The sequence below is a fragment of the Anguilla rostrata genome, chromosome 14 (genome assembly GCF_018555375.3).
Source record: "Anguilla rostrata isolate EN2019 chromosome 14, ASM1855537v3, whole genome shotgun sequence".
Taxonomy (NCBI): domain Eukaryota; kingdom Metazoa; phylum Chordata; class Actinopteri; order Anguilliformes; family Anguillidae; genus Anguilla; species Anguilla rostrata.
In genome coordinates this window covers 10,755,694-10,770,155 of record NC_057946.1, presented here as the reverse complement: position 1 = coordinate 10,770,155, position 14,462 = coordinate 10,755,694, and the positions used below count along the sequence as shown (strand labels likewise).

At 41.4% G+C, this 14,462-nt stretch overlaps 1 protein-coding gene across 10 annotated transcripts in view; it reads left to right on the top strand.

The window, feature by feature from the left end:
- The window catches only part of mast4 (microtubule associated serine/threonine kinase family member 4), a 148,767-nt gene that overhangs the window by 74,680 nt on the left and 59,625 nt on the right, over positions 1-14,462 (top strand). For 6 of the 10 annotated variants that reach the window (XM_064308658.1, XM_064308657.1, XM_064308649.1 and 3 more), the window contains one exon: positions 12,543-12,623. The exons of 3 other annotated variants lie outside the window; for them this stretch is intronic. In XM_064308658.1, the coding sequence (XP_064164728.1) occupies positions 12,543-12,623 (81 nt within the window). Of the gene's footprint in view, positions 1-10,700; positions 10,896-12,542; positions 12,624-14,462 lie in introns of those variants that run through there. One more of the 10 variants, XM_064308653.1, reaches the window with a different exon arrangement.

The window sequence follows — 14,462 nt, the reverse complement described above, 5'->3', positions numbered from 1 at the left end:
GAGGAAAAGATAATGACCCAGCATCGTTTGCCACAAACCTACAAATGTTAACAAAAGTGTCTGGGGAGTTTCTGTGAGGTCGGTCGGCAGCGCAGGTGAGCGATTTAATTCACGGGGAATAGCCTCGTGTCGGCGGGCGTGCTGGTCAGTGGTAGCTGGCTGATCTGATGGCGTCGTTTTTAAAAGCTGCTCACCTGGACAGAAAGCTTACGGAGCTGAAGGAGTGAGACGGGCGGAATGAGGGTCCGCTTGGCGGTGAATCCCCTCAGGCTGCGGCCGCCGAACAGGCCGGGTCGTTCCTCAGACACCTCTCATCGCTCCGGACCGAATCAGGCGTCTGGCCTCTCCCATGTTTTACGCGCCATGGACAGCCGAGGCGGAGGGGATCAGCTGGCCATTGTGCCGGCCAGCTCCCCCTGAAAGATTGACAGCTCGTCCGTCGCACTCACTCCCCCGAGCGGCGGCGCGAAGCCCGCGTGCGATTGGCCGGGCTCCAGCCGCACGCCTCTCTCTCTCCGGCCGCGGCTGAGCTGTCGAGCCGCAGGAGGGTGACGCGGCCGCTTAAGAGCCTGCTTTTGGGGTTTGGGCCTCGGCCGCGATGCCCCGCCTCCCTCTCGGGTTTGTCTCCACCCACCGCCGCCGCTCGCGGGCGCTGACAGACAGGTCGTCACCCTGGAGCGAGGCGGTCCCTCCGGCACCGTCCTCGAATGGCCCGGGCTTTGAAGTGTGCCTGGGGGGGGGGGGGGGGGGCTCTCTGATCCTCCGGTTCCCATGGAGATGGCACAGTTGCATATTGCCCTTGTTTGCGTCTCGATTCTGCTAGGAGCCAACTTCATGGTGTGTGTGGGAGAGAAGGCAGCATTCACCAATCGTTTTATTTAAATGTTGATGTTAAATTTTCTTATTGGCATATGAATAGCCACATACATACTTAGAAAATAACACAAATACATATAGAACTGCATACACATCTGCATGAAAGCAGCATTCTGGGTGTATCTTCCCTGAACATTTTATCCCTTCTAGGATTACATCAGCATGAGTCATTCCACCCCAAATCACCCTAAGTAGCAGAGACCGTTTTGCATTAATCTGTATCCACACTCTCATGCCTCCTTCCCCGAGACCTCAGGGGACAGGACATGCTTTGCCACCTCCATAAGCACAAGTGCAGCTTTCAGACTCCTGTAAGAGCCACCTGAGTCATCACTGAATTCTTAGTACATCAAGCTAACTGGCTGAATCTCAATGGTCTGTCAGTGTTTTCTTCGGTAAATTAGCATTTTAATATCCAATGGGATGGACATGTTGTGTCTACCCGCACAGTTCCAGTTGCCCCTGAGGTCAGAATGACTCCCTTTAATTTTTTGTTATGAGACAAAGATGTACTTAATATCACAGAATTAATAATGAAAGTAATAGAATTATCACTAGCTAGTATCTCTTACCAGGCACTGGGATTTGTGCCGTCCAAATAGCTTTTTTATGTAGTAGAACTGAAGGCTTTCCTTGATGCTCATCTTTCATCTAGTTGTCTGTAAACCAATGTCCAAAAAAACCCCCCAAAGTCTGACTAGTTTGAATGGCACTCTCCACCCCCCAATATATGTGTCATTGACTCCACTTGTCATTCACATTTCTGATTGGCTCATAATCCCCAACCAGTGTACAGGATTCCAAATGTGGAATCTAGTCATGACTGGCCCCGTCATCTCCTATTCACCTCTATCTGCCCTAGTGTATTCAACAAACAGTACCCAAAATCCCTGACGCTGGGCAGCTTTCAACTGGCTGTAGTGTGCTTTTGTTCTAAAATAGTAAAATCATGTAAGTTTAATAATGTAAGATAAGGGTGTCCTGAAGAATTGTGTTGTATATGTACATTTTACATTGTTTGTGTGTGTGTATGTGTGTGTGTAGGTGTATGTGTGTGTGTGTGTGTGCTAATAATAGGCCAGTTACAATGGAATTTGTAAAGTTCATATTTTGTCTCCTCTTTTATTTAAACTCACTGACATTGTGACTTTGTGCCATTCCTGTAGCTGGAGCAGACAGGCTTAGGATACGCGACCGGTTTCTTTACCTAGAAACCCAGCAACACAATTAACGTTCTGTTGCCATGGTTTCAGTTTCCCTGCCCTGCCACTCACCTCGTGTGACCACGTTGTAAGCAGCAGTCATGGTGTTGTTCACTAGTGGAAAACCAAATGAAGTCCGTGCGAGAGAAGTCAGCACAGAAGCAATGGCTGCTCAAGGAAACGATTCAAATTGGACTATGCCAAAAATTCTGTTAAATTTTAGTAGATGTAAGCAGCCCTTGATCTGTTCCAGCGCTATCATTGGTCAGCTATCCCTCACTCCATCTCTAGAGGCCAGTTTACAGTACAACGAAATGAGTTCCAAATATGCTAAAGTTTGGAATAGGTTCCCATTTAGTTAAATCATAACGTTTCAGCATAAACATGGAATGTTTGATCAGCCTGACAGCAAACAGAGCTGGGTCCAGTGTGCTCCTGCTTGATTCAAATGACCATTAAGGTTATTATAATCATGCCTTTCCATTAGTTTTTTTTCTGCACAAATTTCAATTCAGTTCAATATGCGTTTCATTTGAAGTTCTCTTCTCTGTTAGTTTTTATTTTATTCGTGTTTTGGAGAGTGATAACTTGTTTTTATTTTATTTGGGTTTGGTTTTAGATTCAGAGGGAGAACCTATGTTTTACTTGAAGGGCTGTAAGAATGAATCGAATACCTTTGCCTTTACAGAAAGAGAATGGAATCCACAGAAAACTGACTCAAACGGCATTTACTGAAATTTGAATTTGCTCAAGTGAAAATCATATAAAAAAATGTCTGGTGTGTTTTACAGAATAAAATGAACCTCAATGTTTAACTGAGGTATGATTAAGTAAAACAAATATTTTCTGCCACAAAAGGCAACGTTGAAAGCATCTAACAATCAAGTTAAACAATAAAGTTAGGCAACCGCATATCTAACAAAAAACATGTACAAAAGAAAACACTTAAAACTTCAAATCAGGCACTCAAATGCATAGGTAGAGTACACTGTTAATAATGTATTCAGAGTGATCCCAGGCTGAACTCTGTCTCTCTTGACTAACTCTAAGCTCCAATGTGTGGGCCTTCACCATGACAGTTAGTGATGTTTGACCACCATTTTGTTGAAACTCGATAGTTAGAGCGATGATAATGCACAAGGTAGCATGCCACCATCTAGTGGCCTGGAATACCTAGAAACCAAGCAGGCAGGAAAAAACCACTTGATTTTCATAATCATAGAACAAATAGACTTCAATGTTTCTTATTTAATTTCAGTTTGATGCTTTTTGTCATGGGTCATTGTTTTAGTTTCAGTTTTAGTTTACAGTAATAACCTTGACAACCATTAATGTAAATGGACACTGAACCTAGCTTTAGCATAACTAAGGTAGTTAAGACACATGACACATGGGGTTAGTATGTTGCAAATTGGCATTCATTTTTAGTCTTTATTACCAAGATATGGTACATTATTTTAGGTTTGCCATATTTTATTCGTGAATTATCTAAATATTTTTCTGGGGGTCATTGAATCATTTTCATCATGTTGTGGTCATTGCTAATTAATAAAAACTATTCTTTGATGAGTATGTTTGTGAACCTGCTGATACAACATTTGAGATCTGCAGTTATTTAAAGCTGGAGGAAATGGCTTAAAAACGACAGCACTCTGCCAATTCAGGTAGGTTCTAAAGGAGAACTATCCCTCTGTTAATTGCTACCAGTGCTAGCTACGTTAGACATTTTTGTATTTTTGTTCTGTGAAGCGGGTAGAGACGGAAAACATTTTCGGTCCCCTTGTGTGAACACAAACACCCTTGCTGATCATTTGAGCAGGAAAGTACTTTCCCCGTGCCCTTTCAGTTCAGAAAAGTGGCACAAATTTAATTCCCAGTGGTTGAAAAGAAGAAAGAATCGAATTGGGTCTGATTCATTTATCGCCTTCATTGCTCCTTTAAAACAGGTAGGGAAAAGAAAGGGAGGAGGGGTCGGGGGTCAAATGTGCATTGCTTGTCGTGCATCACCTTCTTCCTCCTGGAATGTGAGACCGTCTGTACCATCGCTCGAGCACGCAGGAGCTCGGTGGCTAAACTAGCCACCTCACAGGTGAATGAAAAAGAGCAGAATGCCCGTGTGTCTGTGACAGCTGTTTCCAATGACAGATCAGCATCCCTGCTATATCGAAGGGGTTGCTTATACCATGCATTTTAAGCGGGCTTTAATTTTTAAAACTCCAAACCGTGTTCTGAATGATATGTGTGGAATATAGGCCAACAGGACCTATTCTTAGGAGGGGCAATAATAGCAAAATAGAATGTGACAAAGTGTTGACTGGAGGGCAAGTTGATTAATTGTTTCATATATAGGTGGACTATTGTGGTACCTTATATTGTGTGAGTGCCTAGTTTTCTAGCCTTTTTAATATTCTTTATTGTATTTGATAGATCTCCATTTTATGAATGTGTATCCCCAAGGTAGAAAACTTAATTGGGGATGAGATTGTTAGTAAATGAATCTTGTTGGTCTCAGACCTTTTTGTTTATGATTTATGGCCTGTCTAATATGACAGACACTGGGATGACATGATTAATGTGGGTCTGGCTAGGATTGATTTTTGATGCCTGTCTGCTTACATGGAGTAACTTTGGTGTGAACTGGTTGGAAAAAGTCAATGTGATTATGCGGTCAGACAGAGCAGCCATTGCCCCAATGGTCAGACTGTAGCACATCTGTGCAACGTCTCCTTTTCAGGCTGGCTGGAGGAACATGCCTGAAGGCAGCCACGCCACCTTGCTTCTCTTAATGCTATTAGTCGCTTTCCCTGGGCCGCCTTGCCCAACGGTGCTCACAGGTGAGTCATGCACTAATTCAATTGCCTGCACTCTGCCTCAGGCATCGGAGAGCTGATCCAATTGCAGAGTACAAAGCGGAAGCACAGATTGTGCAAGGGGGCTCGGCAGATCGTTATATATATATATATATATATGTATATATATATGGGCCAATGATGTGACCTTTACATTTTGTGTCCGAATGCAATATTTTCTGGAACAATAGATGCATATACATATCATGCTATGAAATTATAATCCTCCTCCTTTACAGTACCACAGAAATGTTTATGGGGTGGCTCATGGTGGCTCATGGCTGAATATGCGTGTTTGCTTGTGTGTGTTGGGGGTGGGTGGGTATGGATGTGTGTCCATTATCTGCATATCCAGGCATAACTGGTTTTGAAAGAAGCTTCACAATGTTACCAAATTATTTACTATTTAGGCCAACTCAGTTTTACAGTTTTTATGAATTTTGGTTCTTATATAAGAGCTTTTTTGAAAATTTGAAGGTTAGGCAGTCTTTCACAGGCATAGATTTGCTTTTATCTTGGACTTGGATAATGTTTTTGGAGGGGGTGTGGGATGAGATTTGTAATATAGGGCAGGACTCTTGAATTACTTCCACATGTTTGTCCTTATACAAAGGTCAGAAAAAAGGCTTGTACCTTGGCTCAGAAGCCACAACCTTCTTTTGTTGGACACGAACATAATTGAGATGATATCAAACAGCACTGACAATACGATTTTTTTCCATAATCAAATATGAAAATTCTGCATGCAGGATATCTGTGTATAATCCATCCCGAGCCAGCATATCTGTTGGTGACTGTCCAAGCATCAAAGCACTATTGGCTTCTGAAGTCTAGTAATTACCTTTTGTCTTTCCTAATAGATCTGGGCTTCTATAAAACACACACATATATATATATATATATATATATATGAGGCATGGCCACTGATTTTTCTTGCATGTGCTCTTGTTTGTAGTGGTACTTATGCATTTATGAATGTCCCATAATACCTTTGTATTGTTTAGGTAAGAACAGAAAAAACATTAGCTATAGTACTTTGCAGGAAGGTGAGACCAATATGGTGTAATAAATTATCATTTGTATATATGACGTATGATAACTGTTTATATCCAGCTTGACATTGGCAAGTTGCAACACAAACAGTAAAATAGATATGTGTGGTGGGTGTTAGGCATGGGGCATTCCAAAGGCCTAAATGCATTACATACACTGTCTCCAAAGGGACAAGCCAACTGCAGATCATGTCACTTAGCTATTAATAGGGTTAGAGACTTCTGTCACTATTTTGTTTTAAGTATCATAGTTCAAGTAAATGTTGTTTACAGGGATTGCTTTCATTGTGAAACACTCTTGTTGCATGATTGGCTGCTTTCAACCTGGTGAACTCTGTGAGGTTGACTGCTTTTGGCAAAATTAACTGGGCACGCATTTTTTTGTTAAAAAAGAATCCTTTAAACTGTTCCAGTGTTGAAATATGTATTGCCAGTAATAAACTCCTGCACCACACGACCCTCTGCATATGCCAACCCCAACCTCCCCTCCACACGCAGACACACACACACACACACACACATAGTGCTGGTGGCTTAATTTTAATGTTGATGCTGCATTCAACCTAATTTACCAACCAAAACCACCTGGTTAAACATAGTATGCAACTGATGCCCTGAAAGGGACCAGGTGGTCTGACATGGGATAGTGGAAAAGAGGCAGGCCCAATCAAAGCAGTTGGCCTAGATCTGCTGGAGTTGCTGGCTAAACTGGGCTTTTTCCTACAGCTCCAGTTACGGTTCCCTGCAACTGCACTGGTTTACTTTCAGGCTTAGTGTACTGTAGCTGTACTGTCTGTAATTGCGGCATCTGGGAACCTTCTGTTTTTCTTACTAAACAGTTTATGCCTTTATTTTTACAAACCTTGTGCAACACAAATAACAGTCACCATCTTTTTTGTTTGCCTTTGAGTCACTCATTATATGGCTTCTAAACCTCATTCAGAAAGAAACTTTTATTTCAAAGACCTTCAGTTTGGAAGAAGCATTGCCCAATGTCAGTTTCCATTTGTAAGCAGGGAACAGATGGTTTCTATAAAGGTTTTATCTAATTAGCCTGCTAGCAGTAACTGCACATAACCACAGTACCTTGTGTTTTTGTAACTACTATAGCCATTTTATAATGACTCTTCTAAGAAGTAGACAACTCGGCTGCCTTCAGTGTCTTAAGATGTGCGTTTTATATCTTAGTGTGGATCTTATGCTCTTCCTCCTTGTTTCTTTTCTGTTCGGAAATTTTGGACCCTCTCTGTGTGATGAGACACAGCAATCCCAGCCACAATAGAAACCCTCTCATTCCTGGGTGATTCCTCAAACTGCTTTTGGCACTGGCTCTGGCAAGGTCCGGATTAACATGATGAGCCTACCAGAAGCTAATTGTGACAATAATGTTTAGTGTCTTTTGTATGCAGGTTCTTGTGTTACCAGTGCTATGCAACCATATCTATGGAAGCCATTTTGTTTTGGAGAACCACTGTTGTAACTGAACAAACTCTTGGTGTCACAACTGTCACTGGTGCTTTGACTTCTCTGGCAGCTGCAGTTCAGTAGAGGCTTCACATCCATCCATATATACTACTATGAGTTGTGTATTTGCATTTGTAGTCCATTTTGCTTTTTTGAATAGCCTGCATAAAAGGTTAAAACAAAGTGACACAAATAAGAATGGTGTCCTCTTCTGAACTCTGCATCACCGAAGCATCATTTAAGCACCATGAATGGAATGAGGAATAAGAGACAGACTTTTGAAATGTTTTTGTTTTTGTTTTATGATGATTTAAGGATGAAGCTGAAGTAGGCCTACCCTCTGCTAAAATAAAAAGCGAGGAGGAGTTGCTGTTTATTACTTTATCTAACCACAAGTTATTGTTTTTATGTATTATGACAGGTTCTGTGTTTTGAAGTACAAAATATTCTGCTTGCTTAAGTTAGTGGCTGCCTTATGACGCACCTGTAGGAAAGCCAGCTGAATGTCTTGGTGCCATTTCATTCATATTTCAGTAATTAAATTGGATTATGTATGATGCATATGACGCCATATCTACTGTTAATTTACCTGTTGTTAGCATGCTAATAATTATTACAGCAAAGTATTAGCTTGCAGGTTTTCTGACATTAAGATTAACATTAAGTTGTGAGACAACTGTTAATTACCTTTATTAGTGACTGCCTATTATATCTATTTAACAGCAGTCTAGTGGGCGAATAATGGTGATTGATTTGTGTTGTAGTAACCGAAAGGACTGAAATAATTCACTGCTCTTATGGTGCTTGAAACACTGCTCTCTGCATCTTTCATAATTAAGAATATAAAATACGTACCTAGTCTCATGGCCTAGGGATCAGAGATGCTGGGAGAACCTGAGGAGATCCGGTTGTTCTTGCCTTGTGGAGTCATGCTGTTTTGGCACAGAATGCTTCTGCTGTAGCTGAGAATGACTAAGGGAAACACTGCATAAGGAGAAAGCCAACCTTAGCCCGCTGCAGAAGAATGTCAACACTGCCGCATGTCGTTTAGCACCACCGGGCACTGTTCATTCCTCGACTCCTGAACCCAGTTTGGTTCATTTAAATATTCGCTCAAATTGCTGTCATTATTGTATTTGCTGTGCTTTGATCATGGTCATTGTTTCTCCATTTTCCTATTTGTCCATAATCTGAGCGATAATTATCCCTTATTTAGTGTTTTTTTTTCCTCTCAAAAAATAACAGTTTTATTATATTTTAATATATATTGTATATATTGTTTTTTTATTTTTTGAGAATTCTGTGTCGTAGTATATTTTTGATGCCGCAAGTAAAATGTCCCCACTGGGATAAAACATCATTCATCTTGAACTCTTTCCCAGGATACTCCCCACGTGTTGAGTACTATATATACGAGCTCAATAATGTTTGGGATGACATCATCTTTTTTTTTTGATTTGGCTCTGTACTCCACACCACCATGTAACACTAAAAGCTAACTGAATATGGCTTAACTTAGCCTATTCACTTAAAGTATCTTGTTATTTTTTTTAACGTTTCTTCTAGTTTCACGTGTTTAGTAGTGACTGATACTTAACGATTTCATTTGTTTCTATGATAGACATGAAACTTCTCCAGAAAAAACTTTGCTGTCCTCGGGGTCCTCCTCGAGTGACACAGTTTACCTGCCGGTAGTTTTTGATGCATTTCATATTTATTTATTTATTTATTTTTTACTGAACAGGATATTGTTTTAAGGAGGTTTATTCTAGTTTTAGATCTATGTGTTTAGTCGTGGTGACTTAATGCATCTGACGCAAACAAAAACTACAGGATCTGAACATTTTTATATTGCGCTATTTGAATACATTTGCAATTAAAATAATAATAGAAATGATGATATTTCTTGATAATTTTGTCCCCGATGTATCGATTCCCTAAAAGTTGTGAATCTAAAATTAACAATCTATATTGAGAAAAACAAGGCTGCCATCCCTAAACGAAAATGCGCCAATGCTAGCTAGCCAGGTAGCAAACGTTAGCTACTAACTTAAAAATGCAGTTTAGCTAAGGTTAGCGTGCTTGCCATTTTCACATTTTGCTACATTGAACTTACTAAATAAAAAAAATGTATTGATCTAAGAATGTATTTCGGTACACGAGACAAAAAATGTTGAATGAAATAGTACAAATTAGAAAAATTTAACCCGGGGGTTACTGCTTGTTATCTCCGTTGCATTCAAAACTCGCTTCACTATTACTGATTTCTCGATTTAGTTGACAATGCTGTTAATTTCACTATACTTCTTCGCATGACATGTTATTTTTGGAAACAATGATTGGGGTAAAGCACTGCTGCCTCCCCTTATGTTACTTTTCATAATTAAAATGACCACTGCACTTTTACATATGCCTTGATACATATGTACACTGGATGACCTGCTCCTTGGTAGCAAGGTATTTTACAGTATTTTCATTTTCGGCCAATAGATGTCATTGTTACTGCCTCAATTTATTTTACAATGTGACCCCCCTTTCTCTTGCGTGTTTATATTTGTATTTGTTTATTAATTTGATTGATGACATTTAATTCACATAAGGAGTTTTTAAAAATTTATTTTTTATTTTGTGGAGCCTCCAAGGAAAATGGCATATTATATATATATATATATATATATATATATATATATATATGCGATTTTGCAATTTTTTAAATGAAGCTTTTTTTTTCTTCTGAAAACACACCAGACCATAAAAGTGCCTATGGAAATGGTTAGGGTATTTCTTGGAAGGAACCAACTGAGCAGCAACAGTGGTGCAGAGACGGGGGCCGTGTTTGAGCTGGATAGGGAGAAAGGAGGACGAGCAGCGGGATCCTGAATCAGCTATTCTGCCGCTGGCCCCTGAGGACGGCGAGGTCTTTGGTCTGCGAGCGCTGGCGTGCACATCGTGACTGGGGGGGTATCCCGACGTACGTGGCAAACATATCAATTTTTCAGACGAGCGTTTACCGAGAAGGCTTTTGAGTGCTGCTCAGAGCCAGGCTGTGTTGACGCACCGAGTCACCGTCCGCGGAGAGGGGAGGGGAAGAGAGAAGAGAGGAGAAGAGAGGGGAGAGGGAGGGGGTGAGCGTGAGAGGTGCATATGGGAGGGAGGGGGGAGTTTGCATCGTTCAGCCTTCCTGCCCTCCACAGGCAGCTGACATTCTTATCTGACAAACACGGGCTGGAAGTGGAAGGACCAAAAACTGCACTCCCCCCACCTGTCCCCCTCACCCCTCCCCCCTGAGAGATTGTTAGTCCATTCCTTTATAGTAGTTCGTTTAGGCTCTTTGTCAGTGCAATGGGGATGCTGGCGGTATGAATATATCATGTTCACAATAGAGCGAGCCAGTGCAGTGCAGCCATGAAAGCACAGCGGGAAAGACTGAGAATTCCTGGGCTGACATTGGAGTGAGTATTTTTTTCTCTTTCCTCTCTGTCGTACTGATAGTGACAGCTCTGCTAGAGGTCCTTATTCGTTTCCTGTGCCTTTGTTTTGGTTTTCCTTTGCGTCTGTGCGCAGCATTACCGCTGACTGTGAGAGCATAGCGGCAGCAGCAGCATCTGCAGGAAGTGCTATTTAACATACACTGCAGCTAGCTTGCTAGTTAGCCAGCAGCGTCTCAAGCCTGTGTGCGTATGTGCGTATGTGCGTCTGTGTGTGTGTGTGTGTGTGCGTGCGTGCCTGCCTGCATGCGTGTGTGTGTGTGTGTGTGTGTGTGTGTGTGTGTGTGTGTGTGTGTATGTGCGTATGAGTGTGTGTCTCTTCCAGCCCTAAGCCGGGGGACTGCTGCAGCTGCACGACACTGACCCATGTTTTCTTGCGGTGACACGCAGGCACACTGCATAATCGTCTTGACAGCACAGTGTTAAACTGATTCGTTTAGCTAGCTACGATCAATGAGCTGTCTCTGAAGTACCTTCACAAAAGGCCTTCTGTTGTCAGTGAATAGCGTGAACTAGGTTACCACAATAGAAGAAATGTCTGAGGGAGAAGCCAGACAATTTTCCATTGTCCACATTTGCATTTGCTATCCCCTTTTACACCAAAATATTGGCGCAGCACATGCTAAAATCCTGCGCGGAAGCTGTTGGTCGTGTCCACTGGCCACGACGGCGCATGTTTACATTTGTGTAGCATGTGGACACTGCATCAGTGCTAGTACTGCCAAAGAGTCAGAACCTTGCATGCCTATTTGAGCACGACGCACATTTATGTTGCTATCACTGAGCATTTATCCAACACGTGAGCTCACTACCAATACAGCAGACGGCGAAATGCAATTATGGGATTCTGATGCTGCGTGCTGCCGTAGAGGACGTTTAGGGTCATTCTGTGAATTATAGATGGCGTTTTACCAAAATCATTGTCAATGAATGTGTGCCATATATCTAATTTGTATAAGGATGTATTTCACATTCTCCACAGATCAGTAATTGTTTCCTAAGCTTATTGTTTTTATAGAACATAAAACAAAATCAGCTGAACACGTCCTTTTCCCTTGGGAGCTCCTAATTCAAATGAGGTTTTTTTTGTTTCGGAAGGTGGTGCAGTACAGTTGGGCTTAACCCCTTGCACAAACCTTGAAATCTTATCTCAAGTGCAATTTGTAAATAGTGCAAGCTATGCAATGCCTCTGTGTTCTGTGTGCGCTCTCATGACAGAGAAGGGGTCCTGGTATTGATCTTCAAACTCCGTCTGTGGAGATAATTTGTAAGCTCTCCATTGCCCTAAGTATGTCCCTCCTGCAAGGTTAGCTCATTACCAAGGGGTAATGCTTAAAACCCTGGGGGAATCTAATTACATTGCCTCAACAAGCACCGTCTATCAGAATCCCACACATCAAAAAAATACCTCCAATGTTAAGAAAACGTGAATATACATTTTTATGGTGTTATTTAATGTCAGACATGATTGCAGTCTGCGTGAGTAGCTGAGCGAATGAGAGTACTGTGCTGTTGGAGGCTTATCCTCCCTCTGCCTGTCAGCCTTTCTACTGGTCATTGTAACGGTCATGCTGAAGAGCCACTGTTTATGAAATTCAATTTAACTTGCAGCCTCACACCGAGAAGCTTGAGTCCAACTCCCACAAGCCCTTGCAGTCCATGTAGCCCGCTGCACGCATTTCATTTTTGGAGGTAAGAGCAAGCTCTAACATATGGACATTTTTCTATTGAGCAGATACAGTCTGTATGCCCAGCTGTTGAATGTTGAAGAAGGTGAACTGAACTGGTATCAGAAAATGGTTTACAAGACTAATAATACAACAAAATAATTCCTTTTGTTTCAGTGGCTTTTTTTTCATTTAAATAAATGAATAGTGTTTGTGTCCAGCATGATGAACGAGGACACAGTGGTTGTGTGCTTACGTAATGTTCTTAGTGTCATCCCTCCCCCCCCTGTTTTTTTTGTAATCCATTTTTTTTTTCTCCGGAGTTGAATGTGCAAAGTAGGATTTGTAGCATTAGCCAATGGTACAGACATCTGGTTCTGCTTGAAAAGAATTTCACGGTTTCAGATTCGGTCCTCGGTGAATGGGACTAGACTCTTTCCTGCGTATTAAGGAGTAGGGAGAAGGTCACTTTGATTACAGGTTGCGTGATGAGCTCATCTTTGAGTAATGCTAAATGTTTTTGGTGGGAGCATGTTGGGTCTCCATTGAAATAAATTGAATTTATTGAGGTTCAAATATGTATTTTATAATGGGAGAAGCAAAACAAAAAAAGAAAAAAGGAAAGTTTCTCCATGATCCCTAAATGTACGGTAGCATTATAGACCGCAAACTAACTGCATGCAGATTGTTTTTGCAATGGTGGTAGTATGATTGATGAACATTGGGTTACTGAAGAAGCTGTTTGTTTGTTCCTCTGGGAATGACTCTTGAATGACCCAAAATCCCAGAATGCTCCTCTCGTGTCTGCTAATCGAGTTTGAGACACCGGCCCGGCTGGCCTAGCTCAGAGGCCCTGGCTTTGCTGTGAATCGGGCTTTGTTCCTGTCATCTGGACTCTGGCTCCTGTGAATGAAGTGGGTCACTGAGGCAGAGCTTTCTGTTCTTTACCGAGTTGATTGGTTCATGTTTACACAACAACATTCCGCTGACGTTCGGCACTGATGTGTTGGGGAAAGTCCAGTGGAGAAGATGACCCCCAACCGCCTCTCCCCTACCCCCAGACCACTTCCCCCAAAATATGCACTTAGCCATAATTTATGAAATGAGCCTTTATGAAAAGGAGTAATGGGGACTCATTAAAATTTAATTGTGCACATGAGTAGGTTTTGTTCAGGAAATAATTGAAATTTAAGGAGTGTAATTAATATTTTCTAGGTTTAATTGCACATCTGTTAACGTATGATGAATTTATATGAGTAGGCTTTTGGGGGGCAGTTTTTTTCAACATTACGGATATTTCTGTTTTGTACCACAAAAGACATGGTTTTGAAGATGCATTTACCGTCCCTTGATTATTTGGAAAAGGAAGGAATTGTTTATTTAAAGCAAAAGATATCTTTGTTATTATTTAGTTGTAACATTGGTGTACTTACACCCCTCTGCTAACAATGCAGTAATAACCTGAAATGTTTTCAGTACACTTTGTGTTTCTCCTTCTGCTGATAACCATATCCAGTAAACCTTCCTGTAAGTAATGAGCAGACACCCACTCCACTGTCAAAGTTCAACTCATCAACTTCAATTTAGTGGAAGTATTGTAACCGAGCCATAGTGTCTTGTTCCCTTTGAAATTTGAGTGTGTGCTTGTTAACGACTATTTGTTTTATTTGTTCAATTGGTGACTCGTCGGAAGAGTCACCAATTAGTCTACCCTTTTTATTGGACAGTTATTAAACCGTTTTAGATGTAAAGATCTCCAGAAAACTCCATGGTGCTGCCCACGGTTGATTATTTGTCACAGTGCATCAAATAAATTGCAAAGGATGCATCGACCACAATTGATGGATCTTGTAAATGGCCTGAC